Below are 16720 nucleotides of genomic sequence, written 5' to 3'. Positions count from 1 at the left end.
GGAAAGGTAACATATACTTGGAGACTGAAGAACATCCTACTAAATAATGAATAGACTAAACAAGCAGTTAAAGAGGAAATTAAAAAAGCATATGGAAGTCAATGAAAATGATAGCACCACAACCCAAAACTTCTGGGACACAGCAAAGGTGGTCATAAAAGGAAAGTATATAGCAATCCAGGCCTCCTTAAAGAAGGAAGAAAGATCTCAGATACACAACCTCACTTTATGCCTTAAGGAGCTGGAAAAAGAACAGCAAATAAAACCCCAAACCAGAAGGAGACAGGAAATAATAAAGATTATAGCAGAAATTAATATTATCAAAACCAAAAAAAAAAAAAAACAAAAAAACAGAAAAACAGAAAACGGTAGAATGGATCAATGAAAACAGAAGCTGGTTCTTTGAAAGAATTAAAAGAATTGATAAACCACTAGCCAGTTTGATCAAAAAGAAAAAGGAAAGGACCCAAATAGATAAAATCAAGAATGAAAGAGGAGAGGTCACATCCAACACAACAGAAATAAAAACCATAATAAGAGAATATTATGAGCAATTATATTCCAATAAAATGGGTAATCTGGAAGAAATGGACAAATTCATAGAAACATATACACTACCAAAACTGAAACAGGAAGAAATAGAAAATTTGAACAGACCCATAACCAGTAAGGAAATTGAATTAATAATCAAAACTCTGCCAAAAAACAAGAGTCCAGGGCCAGAAGGCTTTCCAGGGGAATTCTACCAAACATTTAAGGAAAAGTTAACACCTATTCTTTTGAAACTGTTCCAAAAAATAGAAATGAAAGGAAAACTTCCAAATTCTTTCTATGAAGCCAGCATTACCTTGATTGCAAAACCAGACAGAGACCCCACTAAAAAGGCGAACTATAGACCAATTTCCCTGGTGAACATGGATGCAAAAATCCTCAACAAGATATTAGCCAACCAGATCCAACAATACATTAAAAAAATTATTCACTATGACCAAGTGGGATTTATACCTAGGATGCAAGGCTGGTTCAATATCCACAAAACAATTAACGTGATTCATCACATCAATAAAAGAAAGGACAAGAACCATATGATCCTCTCAATAGATGCAGAGAAAGCATTTGACAAAATACAGCATCCTTTCTTGATAAAAACCCTCAAGAAAGTAGGGATAGAAAGAGCATACCTCGAGATCATAAAATCCATATATGAACAACCCGATGCTAATATCATCGTCAATGGGGAAAAAGTGAGAGCTTTCCCCCTAAGGTCAGGAGAAAGACAAGGGATGTCCACTCTCGCCACTGTTATTCAACATAGTGTTGGAAGTCTTAGCCTTTGCAATCAGACAACACAAAGAAATAAAAGGCATCCAAACCGGCCAGGAGGAGGTCAAACTTTCACCCTTTGCAGATGACATGATACTCTATATGGAAAACCCAAAAGATTATACCAAAAAACTGCTAGAATTGATTCATGAATTCAGCAAAGTTGCAGGATATAAAATCAATGCACAGAAATCAGTTGCATTCCTATACACCAACAATGAAGCAACGGAAAGAGAAATCAAGGAATCAATCCCATTTACAGTTGCACCAAAAAACCATAAAATACCTAGCAATAAATCTAACCAAAAAGGTGAAAAATCTATACACTGAAAACTATATAAAGCTGATGAAAGAAATTGAAGAAGATACAAAGAAATGGAAAAAGATTCCATGCTTCTGGATAGGAAGAACAAATGTTGTTAAAATGCCAATACTACCCAAAACAATCTACATATCCAATGCAATCCCTATCAAAGTAACACCAGCATTCTTCACAGAGCTAGAACATATAATCCTAAAATTTGTATGGAACCATAAAAGACCCCAAATAGCCAAAACAATCTTGAAAAATAAAACCAAAGCAGGAGGCATCACAATCCCAGACTTCAAGCTGTACTACAAAGTTGTATTCATTAAGACAGTATGGTACTGGCACAAGAACAGACACTCAAATCAATGGAACAGAATAGACAACCCAGAAATGAACCCACAAACGTATGGTGAACAAATCTCTGACAATGCAGGAAAGAATATCCAATGGAACAATGACAGTCTCTTCAGCAAGTGGTGCTGGGAAAACTGGACAGCAACATGCAGAAGAATGAACCTGGACCATTTTCTTATACCATACACAAAAATAAACTCAAACTGGATGAAAGACCTCAATGTAAGACAGGAAGCAATCAAAATCCTTGAGGAGAAAGCAGGCAAAAACGTCTTTGATCTTGCCTACAGCAACTTCTTATTCAACACGTCTCCATAAGCAAGGGAAATAAAAGCAAAATGAACTAGTGGGACCCCATCAAAATAAAAAGCTTCTGCATAGTGAAGGAACCAATCAGCAAAACTAAAAAGCAACCGACAGAATGGGAGAAGATATTTGCAAATGACATATCAGATAAAGGGTTACTATGCAAAATCTATAAGGAACTTATCAAACTCAACACCCAAAAAACAAATAATCTAGTGAAGAAATGGGCAAAAGATATGAATAGACACTTCTCCAAGGAAGACGTCCAGATGGCCAACTGACACATGAAAAAATGCACAATATCACTCATCATCAGGGAAATACAAATCAAAACCACATGAGATACCACCTTACACCTGTCAGAATGGCTAACATTAACAACTCAGGCAACAACAGATGTTGGCAAGGATGCAGAGAAAGAGGATCTCTTTTGCATTGTTGGTGGCAATGCAAGCTGGTGCAGCCACTCTGGAAAACAGTATGGAAGTTCCTCAAAAAACTAAAAATAGAACTATCTCAAGACCCAGCAATTGCACTACTAGGCATTTATCCACGGGATACAGGTATAATGTTTTGAAGGGACACATGCACCCCCATGTTTACAGCAGCACTATCAACAATAGCCAAAGTATGAAAAAAGCCCAAATGTCCATCAATCGATGAATGGGTAAAGAAGATGTTGTGTGTGTGTGTGTGTGTGTGTGTGTGTGTGTGTGTGTATATATATATATATATATATATATATATATATATGAGGACTTTAAGAGACAAAACAGATGAAAATAAGGGAAGGGAAACAAAAATAATATAAAAACAGGGAGGGACAGAAGAGGGACAGGGACAGGGAGGGACAGAAGAGACTCATAAATATGGAGAACGAACAGGGTTGCTGGAAGGGTTGTGGGAGGGGGGATGGGCTAAATGGGTAAGGGGCATTAAGGAATCTACTCCTGAAATCATTGTTTCACTATGTGCTAACTAATTATGATATAAATTTTTAAAAATTAAAAATAAAATTTAAAAAAAGATGTGGCATATATATACAATGGAATATTACTCAGCAATCAAAAAGAATGCAATCTTGCCATTTGCATCAATGTGAATGGAACTAGAGCATTTCACTTACACTAAGCGAAATCAGAGAAGGACAAATGTCATATGACTTCACTCATATGTGGAATTTAAGATACAAAACAGATGAACATAAGGGAAGGGAAGCAAAAATAATATAAAAACATGGAGGAGGACAAAACATAAGAGACTCATAAACACAGAGTACAAACTGAGAGTTGCTGGAGGAGTTTTGGGTGGGGGAATGGGATAAATGGTCAAGGGGCATTAAGGAGGACAGTTAACTGTTGGGACGAGCACTGGGGTTATATGTAGGGGAGGAACCACTGGACTCTACTTCTGAAATCATTATTGTACTATATGCTAACTAACTAATTTATTTCAAAATAAATTTTGAAAAAAAGGAAAAAGTAAATAAAAAATTTTATTTTTATGTCAAAAAAGAAAAAAAAAGGCCCATGAGTATTCCTAACACAACTGGTTAGGAAGTGTGGCCTCCAACCAACAGTCATGGGGACAGATCTCTTAGAAGTAGATCATCCAGCTCAGTCAAGTCTTTAGGTGACAGCAACCCCTGATGTCATCTCATCTCAACCATAGCATCATGAAACTCTGGGCAAGATGTACCAGCTAAGTCACACTTGAATTTCTGACCCACAGACATTGAAATGATAATTAAGGTTTATTTAACCAAGAAAAAGAATCTGTGTGTGTATGTGTGTGTATAAAATGACGTGAAAGATAGGTAATTGACAGATAGATGATAGATAGATAGATAGATAGATAGAGATATATAATGATGATGATAGATGATCGATAGATAGATGATAGATAGATAGATAGATAGATAGATAGATAGACACACAGACCTGGTTGAAACTAAGATGCTAAGCCCCCTCTCCCCACCAGTTAGGAAAGTTGCTTCTTTGGAGCCCACAACAATTGAATTTTTTCCCTTGGGTACTCCTTCTATTGCCTGATGTCCTTGCACGATCCGATCCTGTGCCTCAGCCTCCGCAGCATGCTAAGATGAGATCTAGGGACAACTTGAGTCTCATCCTCCCATCCTTAATCCAGCAAGAAAGAGGGTCTGCACTGTTCAAAAGCCAAACTGGGATATCATTGTGTCCTCTTTTTGTTTCTAGTACAACAGTCAAACTCTTTGTGAGCTAAGGACAAGAATTGTTATTAACCACATTGTAATATGATGGTCAATGAGTCTATTGGGGCAACGGCAGGAAAGACTTGAGACAGGCCACCTTGATTGCATTGTGAACCTTTTAAATCCTAGTACCATCTGAGCAATGAATCACCCTGCAGCTACAGTCCCCACACCACACACACACACCATACCTCAGTCTTGGAACAAGCACTTAAGACTAGATTTTAAATACTTCCTTGGGATATTGTTGTTTCTGTGTCAATAATGAGATGGTGGACAGAACCACTTTTATGCCCTTGACTCTTTTTGTCATGAGATTATTCTACAGAGATGTTCTAGAATGGAATATCTTACCAGCAGAGAGATGATCCTCACTGATCATTTTGAAATCAATGCCGTAGAAATAACTCATCTTAAAACAGAGAATGACAATGTTTGAATGACCTAAGAATGGACATTTATACAGACATATCCTAAGAGAGGGGCAATATGCAACCCTGACTGTGGGGAATTTGCCTAAAAATCACTGGAGCCCAACACTTGATGGAAATGGCCCCAGCTCAGGCAAGAACACTCAGGGAGCTCACTGCAGAGGGGCATTACTAATTTAGCACACTGGGATGCCTGCCTCACATTTGCTGGAAGTGGACAGTGCGTGAAAGCAATAATCTGAAGGAAATGCTGTTTTAGACTATACACTTGCCCATGTAAGGGTCAGAGCTAATGCCACCTCCAGTGATGCCTCACCGGCTGTGGGCATCTGCCAATGCAACAGCCTGGCTCTGTGCCCTGGACTCATAGGCTGTGGGGACACGCTTTGTTCCCAAGCTTCACCAACGGGGGCTAGAAATTGGCCCCGCACAATGATAACAGCCAGAACACTGGGCAACCTTGGAAGGCAAGACATATCTGGACATGAACACCTGACACTATGTGTTGGTAGGGGCAATTTCCATTCCCTGGAACCACCTGAAAGCCAAGATTTCTGGCAAACATTCTCAGGAATAAATTCCCAGGCCTGTAGTCGGGAATCATGTGGGACATTAGAAGAGCATACCTATGTTGATTATCAAAAGCTCAGCTCTGTGGTCTCTTCTGCACCAGCCAGGAGACACTGGACACTACTCTCGGCATTCCCACGGTGTTAGAGTCTGGACACATCCTAGGTAAAATAAATACAGGACTGCACACAAAGTAGCAATGAAGTGGTGAATAGCTTCCTAGCCTTCCCCCTTAGGGAACAAAGAAAGGAGGAAGAATGCTAGAGCAGGGGACAATGGACTGTCCGGTAATGTACATAAGGACCTACTCCAGCTGTCTGAAGTCCCTGCCATGTGTGTGAGACTCATCAAAGCTCTCCACATCTCTGAAGAAAATAAGAATACCTCCATGACATGGAAACATATATGGCAGCATCAGGTATATTGCAGTTTTAAAAAATATAAAGGTGTAGGGTAACTCTGAAGGGGAAAATAGCACCAAGCAACCTATATCAAGGCTGGAGGGGCTTCCAGGATGGGTAAACAGGTACAGAGAATTCCTAGAAAGGTCAGTGATTGAGATTTGGACTTATCAGAGGGTAAAGCAATTGCTTACTGTCTGGAGAAGCCAATGTAGATAGAATCATCATCAATATGACTTGGGAAAATTTTTTTTTCAAGAACAATTACAGGGGACATTTACAAAATGTGTATTCAAAATTCTGAATAAGTTAAACAATATAAAATAAGCAATTGAACATCTGGAAAATTTGCTTACGAAGAAATAATAATCAGGTATAAAAATAAAAACAGTAAAACCTTGGATTCCGAGTAACTTGTTCTGCGAGTGTTCTGCAACCTGAGCAAACATTTCTAATAAATTTTAACTTGATAAACAAGTGATGTCTTGTAATACAAGTCCTATGTGATGCCAAACATCACATGATCACAACTGAGCCAATGGCTCTTGAAATTCACTGTGATATACAAGTGCTTTCTATTACAAGCATCACTCCAAAATGAATTATGCTCGCAAACCAAGGTTTTACTACATAAAAAAGAAATATTTGGCACAACACTTACCACAATAGCTGACTATAGAAAAAAAAAATGAATCAGTCAATTCATGGGCACTGTTTAATGTGAGAATGAGTTTTGAGAGGCCTCATCCTGGGAAGGACACCAGCTCTGAGGGCCTCTGTGCATGAGAACAGGCTGCCAGCTTCAAAGCAGCCTTTTTTCCATCCATAGAGCTATATGGTCACTGAGGCCTGGGGGTCTGAAATCTTACAGCAGGCAAGGAGTGGCAACCCCTTCCCTGATCCACTGCAGCCTCTACGAACCAGCCTCAGCCTGGGCCCATGCCCTACACTTGGGTGACTTCTCATTGTGATTCAGCAGCATCCTCTCCAGGGACTCACTCAGAACTGTGCTCCCCAAAATGTGGTCCAGGACCAGGACCAGCAGCATCCCCCAGGAGCAGGTGAAGATGCAAACTCTCCAGCCCTGCCAGACTTGACTGGGTCAGAATCCTGAGTGAGGAAAAGGTCCAGGGTCCTGGGTGTCCACAGGCCTTCAGGGCATTCTGGTCCCCCTGAGTTCACAAGTAGCTGCAGACATGTGCTGAAGCCTTTCACAGGCACAGAGCTGAAGCCTTGTTTGGAAAGATGTGTTCTTTAGTTCTTCCAGAGCCTCATTTGCTATTCCAGATGGAGGCTGTGAGGGTCTTTCTCTAGAACCCAGGCTCTGCACACAAGAGATTGTGTCCACTGAACCCTGAGAACCAAGGCCACTAGAGGGCACCTATGCTCACCTACTGGTCACAGCTCAGCTATCTTGAAGCTCACTGGCTTTGCTCTGGGTCTGTCTCTTACTCCACCCTCCCTCCCCTAGAGCAAATTCCTACAAAGGCATCTATAGGCCCAGGGTGTGTCAAGGGTCACCCTGCTGCAACACCTTTGGAGAGAGGACTCTTACATCATCCAGCCAGGCCCCTAGGCTGAGCACATGGCTGAGAAGTGCAAAGGGAGATGCAGTGAGCTCAGCTGGAACCTCCTGCTTCTGGGATTCCAAACTTCCATAGCCTGGCATAATCCCAGGAGTCAATGAGCCTTATCTGCTCTCCTGCTCAAGGTGGGCTGGGAAGCTGAGGAGGGACACAGACACATGGACCCATCAAGACCTCCATGGTCTTTCCTTCACAGGATACCCATTTTCTCTGGACAGGATGCCTTCTGTCTCCCCCAAAGCTAACTCTTAGCAACTAACTCAACCTTTTGGCTCTGTCCTTGTTTCAGTGGCTCTCGTTCTACTGTTCTGCCCTGGGATCACCTTCCACTTCTACCTCTTGCTCTTGTGTCCTTGTTTCAGCCTGTGATTCTGGGGCATACAAATGAAGTCCCTCTCCAGTGAGGTGCTGAGGGAGAGGTTGTCTGGAAATCAGCTACAGGGGACCCCTCCCTCTCATTGTTGGTTCTTTCCAAACCACCCTGCCTGAGCTTGCCCCTATCTCTAGACAGGAGGCAATTATGCAGCTTGGGATGGGGGAGTCAGGGTGACATGTGGGAAGGGACAGGGTATAATAGCAGAGAGGAGATCCAGAGGGAGGAGTCGTTCTGAAGCTGATATACTGGACCAATTCCCAAGGAGGCTCAGTGGGAGCCTGAGCTAGAAGGACAAAGGCCATGGGTGTCCAAGTATCTGTAGTCATTCCAAACTGGTGGTGCCGGTGGGCTCTGCCCTGGGCCATGCTGCTGCTTCTCTTAGGTTCTGAGTTCCTGGAAGAAGTAGAGAGTGAAGATGAAAAACCTACAATGAGCTACTTACTTGCAACTGTGGAGTATGCCATACACATATTCAACCTGCAGAGCAACGATACAAATGCCTACAGGCTGGTGCGCATCTTAAAGCCCAGGAGAGAGCAGGTATGTACCACATCTTCTGGCCTAATTACCTGCACTTGCTATGAAGTCAGTATCAGAGGTGCAGTCAGGGGTCCTATCTAGGGATATTGTTCACCATCTGAAGTCCATAATACAGCAAAAATACAAACACCACAGTTAGTTACAGTTTTATGAAAGAAACAATTTAAAAATGCAAACACCCAGCTCAATGTATACCACATGTAAGATGTTTTCCTCTTCATCATTTTTAGAAGTTACTTATTGATGATCAAAATATGGACTATGGAATGGTAGTCCTATGAAATGATCCTGAGTAAGGCAAAGACCAAGACAGAAAGGAGGAAAGGAGACAGATTGAGAAATGCAGAGGAGACATAATGAAGAAATATTCTAAGAAAACATATGCAAACAGAAACAGAGAACAGACACCAAGAGAGGTGGGAGTGGGGATGGAGGATCCAGGGAGAAAGGATTCTTCCTCATCCAGAGCAGCCACTGTGACCTCAGGGCCTCTTCTCTGCACTCCTCCCATACTCTTCCTAGACCATGATTCTCAATCCTGGAGTACTGTTCTTATAATGGAGAGTCTACAGAATGCAGCCAAGAATGCCATTTTCACAGGGGCTCTAACAGGAACAAGTCTGGTTGTGTGTGTATGAAGGGGTTTGGGGTGTGTAAGTGTGGGTGTGAGTGTCTCAGTGAATTTGAATGCAAGTGTATATGTGTGTTAGTATTAATTTTTGAGTGAGTGTGTGACTTTTTGTGTGTGTAGGTATGAGTGTGAGTGAGTGTGGGTTAGTGTGTAGTATGTCTGTGAGTGTGAGCATACAGCAAGTGTGTGTAAGTATGTATGTCTGTGAGAGAATTGTGTGTGCACATTGGGAGCCCAGGACCTTCCTCTCTCTCCCTCTGGACCTCTGCCCTGAGAGCCTGAGGGAAGGGCAGTGGGAGCTCCACCCTGCATGAGCTCCACCCTCTGCAGACACTGCAATGCCAGCTTCCAGCTGGGTCTGCCACCCAAGCTCTCTCAGGCTGGGCTCTCTCTACTGTGTGTTTCCTAGATCTGCACTTGCACTCAGTTTGGGTGTTGGGGGAAATGGAAGGTGGAGTGGGGAGTATGGGATGGAATGAAACATAGTAGAGTGAAGAAGAGATAAAAAAAAAATTCAGAATGTACTTTGTATTAGAACAAGAGGTATCCAGAAGCCATGTTCATGTGTGCGTGTGTGTGTGTGTGTTATGTGTGTGTGTGTGTGCGTGTGTGCTCACACATGTGTGTGTACATGTGAGTGTTCCGGCAGCATTGCAGGGCATTTTACTATTGTCAGGTAGGTGACAGGTGTGACAATGGGGCTGTAGATGCGCCTCCCACTCTGGGGCTGTTACTCAGCAAACTCTTACAGAGACAACACCCTGCCAGGCCCTGGGCACCTGTGCCCCAGGGGTGCTGTTGTAGCTTTAGAAGCATGCTGGACGTCAGGCTCAGTCTCCTTGGGGTATTTGGGGACATGGGGCAGTGGGTGTGATGTATTAATGCTGAATGACTCAGCTGGAATTTCCTCCTGGTCTGAATATCAACCATAGACCTCTTTACTCTGAATTCCCCAAGCTTGGCCTTACCCCCAGCAAGCTGACCCAGCCCCAAAGGCAGCTCCTTAGTGGAGGAGTGTTTGGGGCTGTCTCTATACTGCATGGATCTACAGTAGCAGTTGCTCAAGGGTACCATGAGGTGGGTTCTCATGTTAATGTCCATGTCTGTAACAGTTCAAGGAGGACAGCACATTGGCATTCTCTTTTGAGCTTCAGCTTAGAAGAACAAGATGTGGGAAATTTGATGAAGACATTGACAACTGTCCCTTTCAAGCAAGTTCAGAGAAGAACAATGTAAGATACACAGCAGATCCTTTGGGTTACACAGTTGAGGATGCAACATGGAGCTGAGGAGAGGTGGTGAAGATGACAGTGCCATTCCTTGAGACACAGAGGAGTGAGGGAGCTTCAGGCCTTGTCACACCCATGGCTGGTGCTGCAGTTGGAGCCAGCTGGGAAAGCCAGCCCCAAGATCCACTTGTAGATCCATAGCCAATCTGGGAACTGATTCTGAATGCTCACCCCATGCTAGCTGCCTGTCCCCAAAGCCACAGTGGTATCAGATTGCTCCTGGTCACGAGGATTCAGGTCTCCTGGGAAGGCCATAGGATATCCCTTCTCTGGTCTTTATTGACCTCCTTTTTCTAAATAATTCAGGGGGAGCATTTTGAGATGGGCAACATGACCTTTGCCAAAATGGCTTTCTCAGGTCCCACTGAGAAAAGAATCAATGGGATGGGGATTGAGGAGGGGCCCATGACCCTCCTTCCCATGCCTTGACCAGGTTCCACTGACTTATCAGCTGCTGCTCCAGGGGAAATGATCAAGGTGAACCCCAGCTCTGGGATATACCTCACCTGGAGTGATGGGCTCTTCTGAGCTAGCACCCCCTTGGAGAGAGGACCCCAATGCTCTACTAAGGGTCTGGGTTACACTGGGTCAGCCTAAAGGTCCCCTGGAGACCACTGGCCTAAAGATGAGAAAATGACACAGGAGTCCCTGAGATCAGGACAAGGGCCCAGGTCCAGAACAGGCAAGGGGATGCACCTGAGGGCCACAGCCTGCCCCTCAGCTGCTCATCCTGTGATGTGTGATTGGGATGTGTGCTGTGTTTAATGTTGAAGCTACTATTTCTAACCACTCTCCACTCACCTTCCATCCCTGTGCTTGACCCTCAGATCATCACCTGCTTTTTCACCATCGCCAGTGAGCCCTGGTTAACACTGTTTGAACTCTGGAATAAGACCTGCTTGGATGGCTTCCACAAATGAGACTCCAGCCCATCTGGCTCTGGCTGCTCTCCTCTGGGACACCAGTGTTGTCCTGTGGGTGGCCTTTCAGTGGTTGAGTAGGTCCAAGTTTTGTTCTCTTTATTTGTAAATATCTGGTATCTCCTATTGGGGCATTGTGAAAATTCCTCATTACTTCATATAGAAAAATCATTAAACATTAGCATTCCAAGAAGCTTTTTGTGGCATGGTTCCAGAAGGATGGGACAAGCAAGTGAAGAAATCCTCCAGCAGGGAAACATCATAGTCCCAAGTGTGTGCATTCTCTTCCCTCTAGGACCTCTGCTTTAGTAAGTCATTAGTCTTATTATCATTGTCTCATTGCTTTTAAAGTTCCATAGAGAATGTGAACACATATTACAATGTTGTCTTTCAGTGAGACTGTATCTACACACACACAGGCAAGGATCGCATTCTGTCCTTAAGGCCATGGATGCCTCCCACCCCCACACAGATTTTTCTCTAGTGCCAGTGCAGCTGGTGACCCCAGGACCTGACACTCCATGCTCCACATCAATATCTTCCTCTATCCCTAGCTTTGGTTAGTAAGGCTTTCTCTGTACCAGTGGCACTTCATCAGCAGAGGACACACATCTCAGTGGGGAAAGATAAGGACTATGGACACACTTCACCCCCAGGAAAAGCTTCAGTGGGGAAGGGCTTAGGGTCCCAACCTCAGACTGGCAGCCAGAGATGAGAACCACAGGGTTCTCACACACTTCAGCAGGACAAAACTCATGGCTGCTCAGTGACTCATAAAACAGCCACATTAACTTTCTCCCTCCTCTGGCTCCCTTCCTCTCTGTGTCCCCCGTCATCACTTCCTAAATGTACTACTTGCCCCAGAAAGTCTTCATTGCAGGGTCTCCCTGGGGACTTACAGCAGACATGTATGCTAGACGTCTTCAGGGCTCATCCTCTACAGAGACCTGGATGGACCTTCCAGGAATGTATGATTCTAGGCTGAGCCACAGGGAGCCACTGCAGCGTCCACAGAGTCTGGAGCTCATGCAGGGTGGAGCTCCTACTGCCCTTCCCTCTGGCCCTCAGGGCAGAGGTCCAGAGAGAGATAGAGGAAAGTCCTGGGCCCCCAATATGCACACACAAACTCATTCACAGACATACACACTCACACACGCTGCAGTGCCAGCTCCCGGCTGGGTCTGCCACCCAAGCTCTCTCAGGCTGCACCTCTGCTGTGGGTTTCCCAGATCTGCACTTGCACTGAGTTTGGGTATTGTGGAAAATGGAATGTGGAGGGAGGGTATGGGATGGAATGAAGCAGAATAGAGTGGAGAGGAGTAGAGAGAATTCCAGCAGCACTTTGTAATAAGACAAGAAGCATCCAGAAGCCATGTTCATGTGTGGGTGTGTGCACGCCTACATGGGAGTGTTCCATCAGCACTGCAGGGCCTTTTCCTATTGTTTGGCAGGTGGCAGGTGTGACAATGGGGCTGTATATGAGTCTCCCACTCTGGGACTGATGTTATTCAACAAACTCTACAGAGCCAACACCCACCTGGACACTGGGCACTGGGCACCTGTGCCCCAGGAGTGCTGCTGCAGCTTCAGAAGCATGCTGGATGTCAGGCCGGGTCTCCCAGGGGCATCTAGGGACTTGGAGCTCCAGGGTGTGATGTATTAATGGTGTATGACTCAGCTGGCATCTCCCCCTGGCCTGAATGCCAATCACAGGCCTCTTTGCTGTGAATTCCCCAAGGTTAGCCTTACCCCCAGCAAGCTGACCCAGCCCCAGAGGCACCTCCCTAGTGGGGGAGTGTTTGAGTTCTCCCTACACTACATGGATCTACACTAGCAGATCCACTAGCATGGATCTACACTACATGGATCTACAACTGTCCCTTCCAAGAAAGCCCAGAGTTGAACAATGTAAGACACACAGAAGGCCCCTTGTGTTACATAGCTAAGGTTACAGCTTGGGGCAGAGGGGGAGGGGGAGTAGATAACAGTGCCATTCCTTGGGACACAAAGGAGTGAGGGAGAAACCGGACCTGTCACACCCATGGCTGGTGCTGCAGTAGGAATGAGCCAGGCAGGCCAGGCCCAGGGTCCACTGGTAGGCCCCTATCCAATGTCATAACTGACTCTGTCCACTCACCTCATTCTAGCACCTGTCCCATGGGCCATAGTGGGGTCAGGTTGCTCCTGGCCACAAGGGTCCATGTCTCCTGGGGCTGAGACAGGAAGTCCCTTCTCTGAGCTTTATCCATCTCCCTTTCCTGCCTTCAGGAGAGGGGCATGTCAGGATGGGCTACATCGCCTGGCCTGTTGTGGCTATTTCTGAGGTTCTCTTGTCTCTGCTGAGTGCATGATGGTGTGAGGGTTGAGGAGAATCCCACACTCCTCCCTCCCATGCCCTGAACTGCATCCCACTGATCTATCAGCTGCTGCTCCAGGGGAAAAGTTCAAGGTGAACCCCAGCTCGGGGACATGACCACCTGGTACGAGGGGCTACTCTGACATAGCATCCCCTGGGAGAGAGCACCCTAATGCTCTACTAGGGGCCTGGGTCACACTGCATCCACCTGAGTGTTCCCCTGGAGTCCTCTTGTCTAAGGATGAGAACATGGTACAGGATCCCTTGAGGTCAGGAAAAGGCCCCAGGCACAAAACAGACAGGGCTCAGGCAGAGATGCACCTGAGGTCCACAGTCTGCATCCCCAGCTGCTCACCTCAGGAGGTGTGGTTGGGATGTGTGCTGTGTTGAGAGCTAGAGCCTCTGTTTTCCACCACTCTCCATTCACCTTCCACCTGTGCTTGATCCCTCAGACTTTCAATGGCTTCTTCACCATTGCCACTATACCCTGGGAAACCACCTTCAAACTCCTGTGCAATGTTTGCTTCAAGGGCTTCCATTGAGTGCTGCTATACCCTGCCTGACTCTGGCTGGTCTGGATCCAGTTGCTCCTTATAGGTGTCTCTTCAGTGGCTGTGCAACACCAGCTCTGTTTGTTTTCTAGCAAGTGCCTGGGTCTCACTTCCAGCCATAATGGAAATTCCTCATTGTCCATTTTTTTTCATATAGAATAGATCATTAAAAATCAGCATTTCAAGAAGCTTTGTGTGTCAGGGTTCCAGAAGGAGGGGATGAGCAAGTGAAGGAATCATCCAGCAGGGAAACCTCATGGTCCCAAGTGTGTGAGTTTTCTTCCCTCTAGGACCTCTGGGCCAGTTCCAGGTGGCACAACCTAGAAGCACAAGTGCTTCTGAGCTGCTGTTCTGGGCTCATGGGGGATGACCTACATCTCCAGATGTGCAATGACCATGATCCTGAAGGCAACCCAAAGTAAAAGATGAACCCAGACAGGCCCTTGGCCCTCAGGACAAATGTGGCACCTGTCTCATGAATCTTCTAGAAGAAAATTTGGCAAACTTTTGTCCTTTGAGGGTCCAATGGTCTTGTTCTCAACTCCCCAGTGTTGCCTTGAAAGTACCATAGACATAAGCGGCCGACTTCAGCTCAGGTCATTATCTCGCAGTCCGTGAGTTTGAGCCCTGCGTCGGGCTCTGTGCTGACAGCTCAGAGCCTGGAGCCTGTTTCATATTCTGTGTCTCCCTCTCTCTGACCCTCCCCCGTTCATGCTCTGTCTCTCTCTGTCTCAAAAATAAATAAACGTTAAAAAAAAATTTTTAAACGAAAGTACCATAGACAATATGAACACAAATAAGGGTGTTGTATTCCAGTCAGACTGTATTTACACACAGACAGGGGCCACATTTGGTTCTCAAGCTGTGGCAGCACCCCCTAACCAGTCATCCCTTCAGTGCCCATGCAGATGGACTACCCGGTGGCTGACATTCCCTGCTTCACCCCAATGTCCTTGTCTCCCTCAATTTCTGCTCAGGGCTTCCTCTGTGCAAGTGGCACTCCAGAAGCAGAGCAGACACACCTCAGTGGGGAGAAGTAAGGCAACATTCCATCCCCAGGTGGGGCTGTAGTGTGGAAGAGCCCATTGTCCCAGCCTCAGAGAGGCTGTCAGAGGCAAGATCCACAGGGTATCACACTCTCCTGCAGGACAAAACCCATGGCTGCTCAGTGACCCATAACAACAGCCACATTGACTTCTCCCTCCACTGCCTCCCTTTTTTTTGTGTGTGCCCTTGTGATCATCTCCGAAATGAATTATCTACATCCTCCAGTCTGCCTCACAGGGTCTCACTGGGGATTCAGCAGACATGTGGTATTAGATGTCTTCAGGGCTTATCCTCCATAGAGACCTGGATGGGCTTCCCATTATTCCAGACAGAGACGGGGGAGAGCCTGGCAGTGGGCATCCTTGCTGCTGGCTGAGCATCACTCAGCATGGACACAGCTGTGATCTTATCCCACAGCACCCCCACCTAGTCCCAGACTTGAGTAGATTTTTCTGAAGATCCTCCCACCCACCACCCTCCTGCCTGCTCCCACATTGTTCTGTTCTGAGTTGTGCCTCAATCCACAGAGGGAAGCATAAAGGGACCTCTTTATCCACTGTGATCCCAACATATTTTCCACAGTCAATTCCACTAATTCTACTGAAGTACCATCAGGTGGCTCTAGGAGACAGTCTCCTGTGGTGGGAATGGGAGAGGTAACTGTCCAGGCCCTTTGTGAGCTCATCCCACCTCCTGGAACTGGGGGAGTGGAGCCAACAAGGTAAGGCATCAAGTTGTGGCTCCTGGCAGGGTCTCACTAAATTTTGTACCAGATCACATTTGTGGGGCTTCATTAATCGTTCCACCCCTCCTCCTCCCATGGGAATCTACAGAGAGTAGGGATTTTGTCACAGTTTCTACTGTGTCCAAGGCCCTGAGGGTGAGTACATGTTTCAGGTGTTCCAGCTTTGTAATAAGTGTAGGACTGAGAGACCAGTTCTTGTGGGAAGACCCCTCTCCCTTACCCCGTCCATCCTTATTGGTTTGGGGTGGTCCTGCCTGCTTCTTTTCCAGAGTCTGTGTGTTAAAGGCACAGGAAAATGGGTTTCTGCATACTCACTGTTGCCATGAGGTAGGTCCTTAGGCAAAGCCCTGCCAGAGGCAGAGACAGAGGCAGCAAGTTGCTAGAAACATAATTCAGCTGCCTGGCCAGGTCTCAATTCCCAGAAAGGAAAAGAGGCCCAGTCCATGGCTTAGTCTCAGGAGGGCTTCTTCTTCTCCTGAAACGTGAGTCAAGTGTTGACTCCACCACCCTAGCTGTTGGTTGACCTGTCAGCCTCAGTCTCTGGGTCAAGACCTGAAGCCTTGAAAATAGCTGTACTGGCTATCAAATGCTCTTCACATATTAATAGTGTTCTGCTCTGTGGCCACTTCACCAACTTCCAGGGGACATTGACACTTTCCTCAACTTTTCCAGGGTGTCAGGGTCATGATATAGCCTCAATTAAATACAGGACTGAACACAAAGTAACAACAAAGTGGAAAGCTTGAGGAGG

At 45.7% G+C, this 16720-nt stretch overlaps 1 protein-coding gene across 1 annotated transcript; it reads left to right on the top strand.

Annotated features, from left to right (window-relative positions):
* Nucleotides 1–8073: 8073 nt before the first annotated feature.
* LOC121012023 (cystatin-9-like) lies at nucleotides 8074–11463 on the top strand. Its single transcript, XM_040446785.1, has 3 exons — nucleotides 8074–8430; nucleotides 10174–10293; nucleotides 11178–11463. The coding sequence occupies exons 1-3, from the start codon at nucleotides 8191–8193 to the stop codon at nucleotides 11268–11270; spliced, it is 453 nt and encodes a 150-aa protein (XP_040302719.1). The 5' UTR covers nucleotides 8074–8190; the 3' UTR covers nucleotides 11271–11463.
* Nucleotides 11464–16720: the final 5257 nt, after the last annotated feature.

Source organism: Herpailurus yagouaroundi, unplaced genomic scaffold (genome assembly GCF_014898765.1).
Source record: "Herpailurus yagouaroundi ecotype Mexico unplaced genomic scaffold, PumYag 196, whole genome shotgun sequence".
In the NCBI taxonomy this organism is placed as follows: domain Eukaryota; kingdom Metazoa; phylum Chordata; class Mammalia; order Carnivora; family Felidae; genus Herpailurus; species Herpailurus yagouaroundi.
Note: the sequence above shows the minus strand (reverse complement) of the source record. Positions and strands in the feature narration are given on the sequence as shown.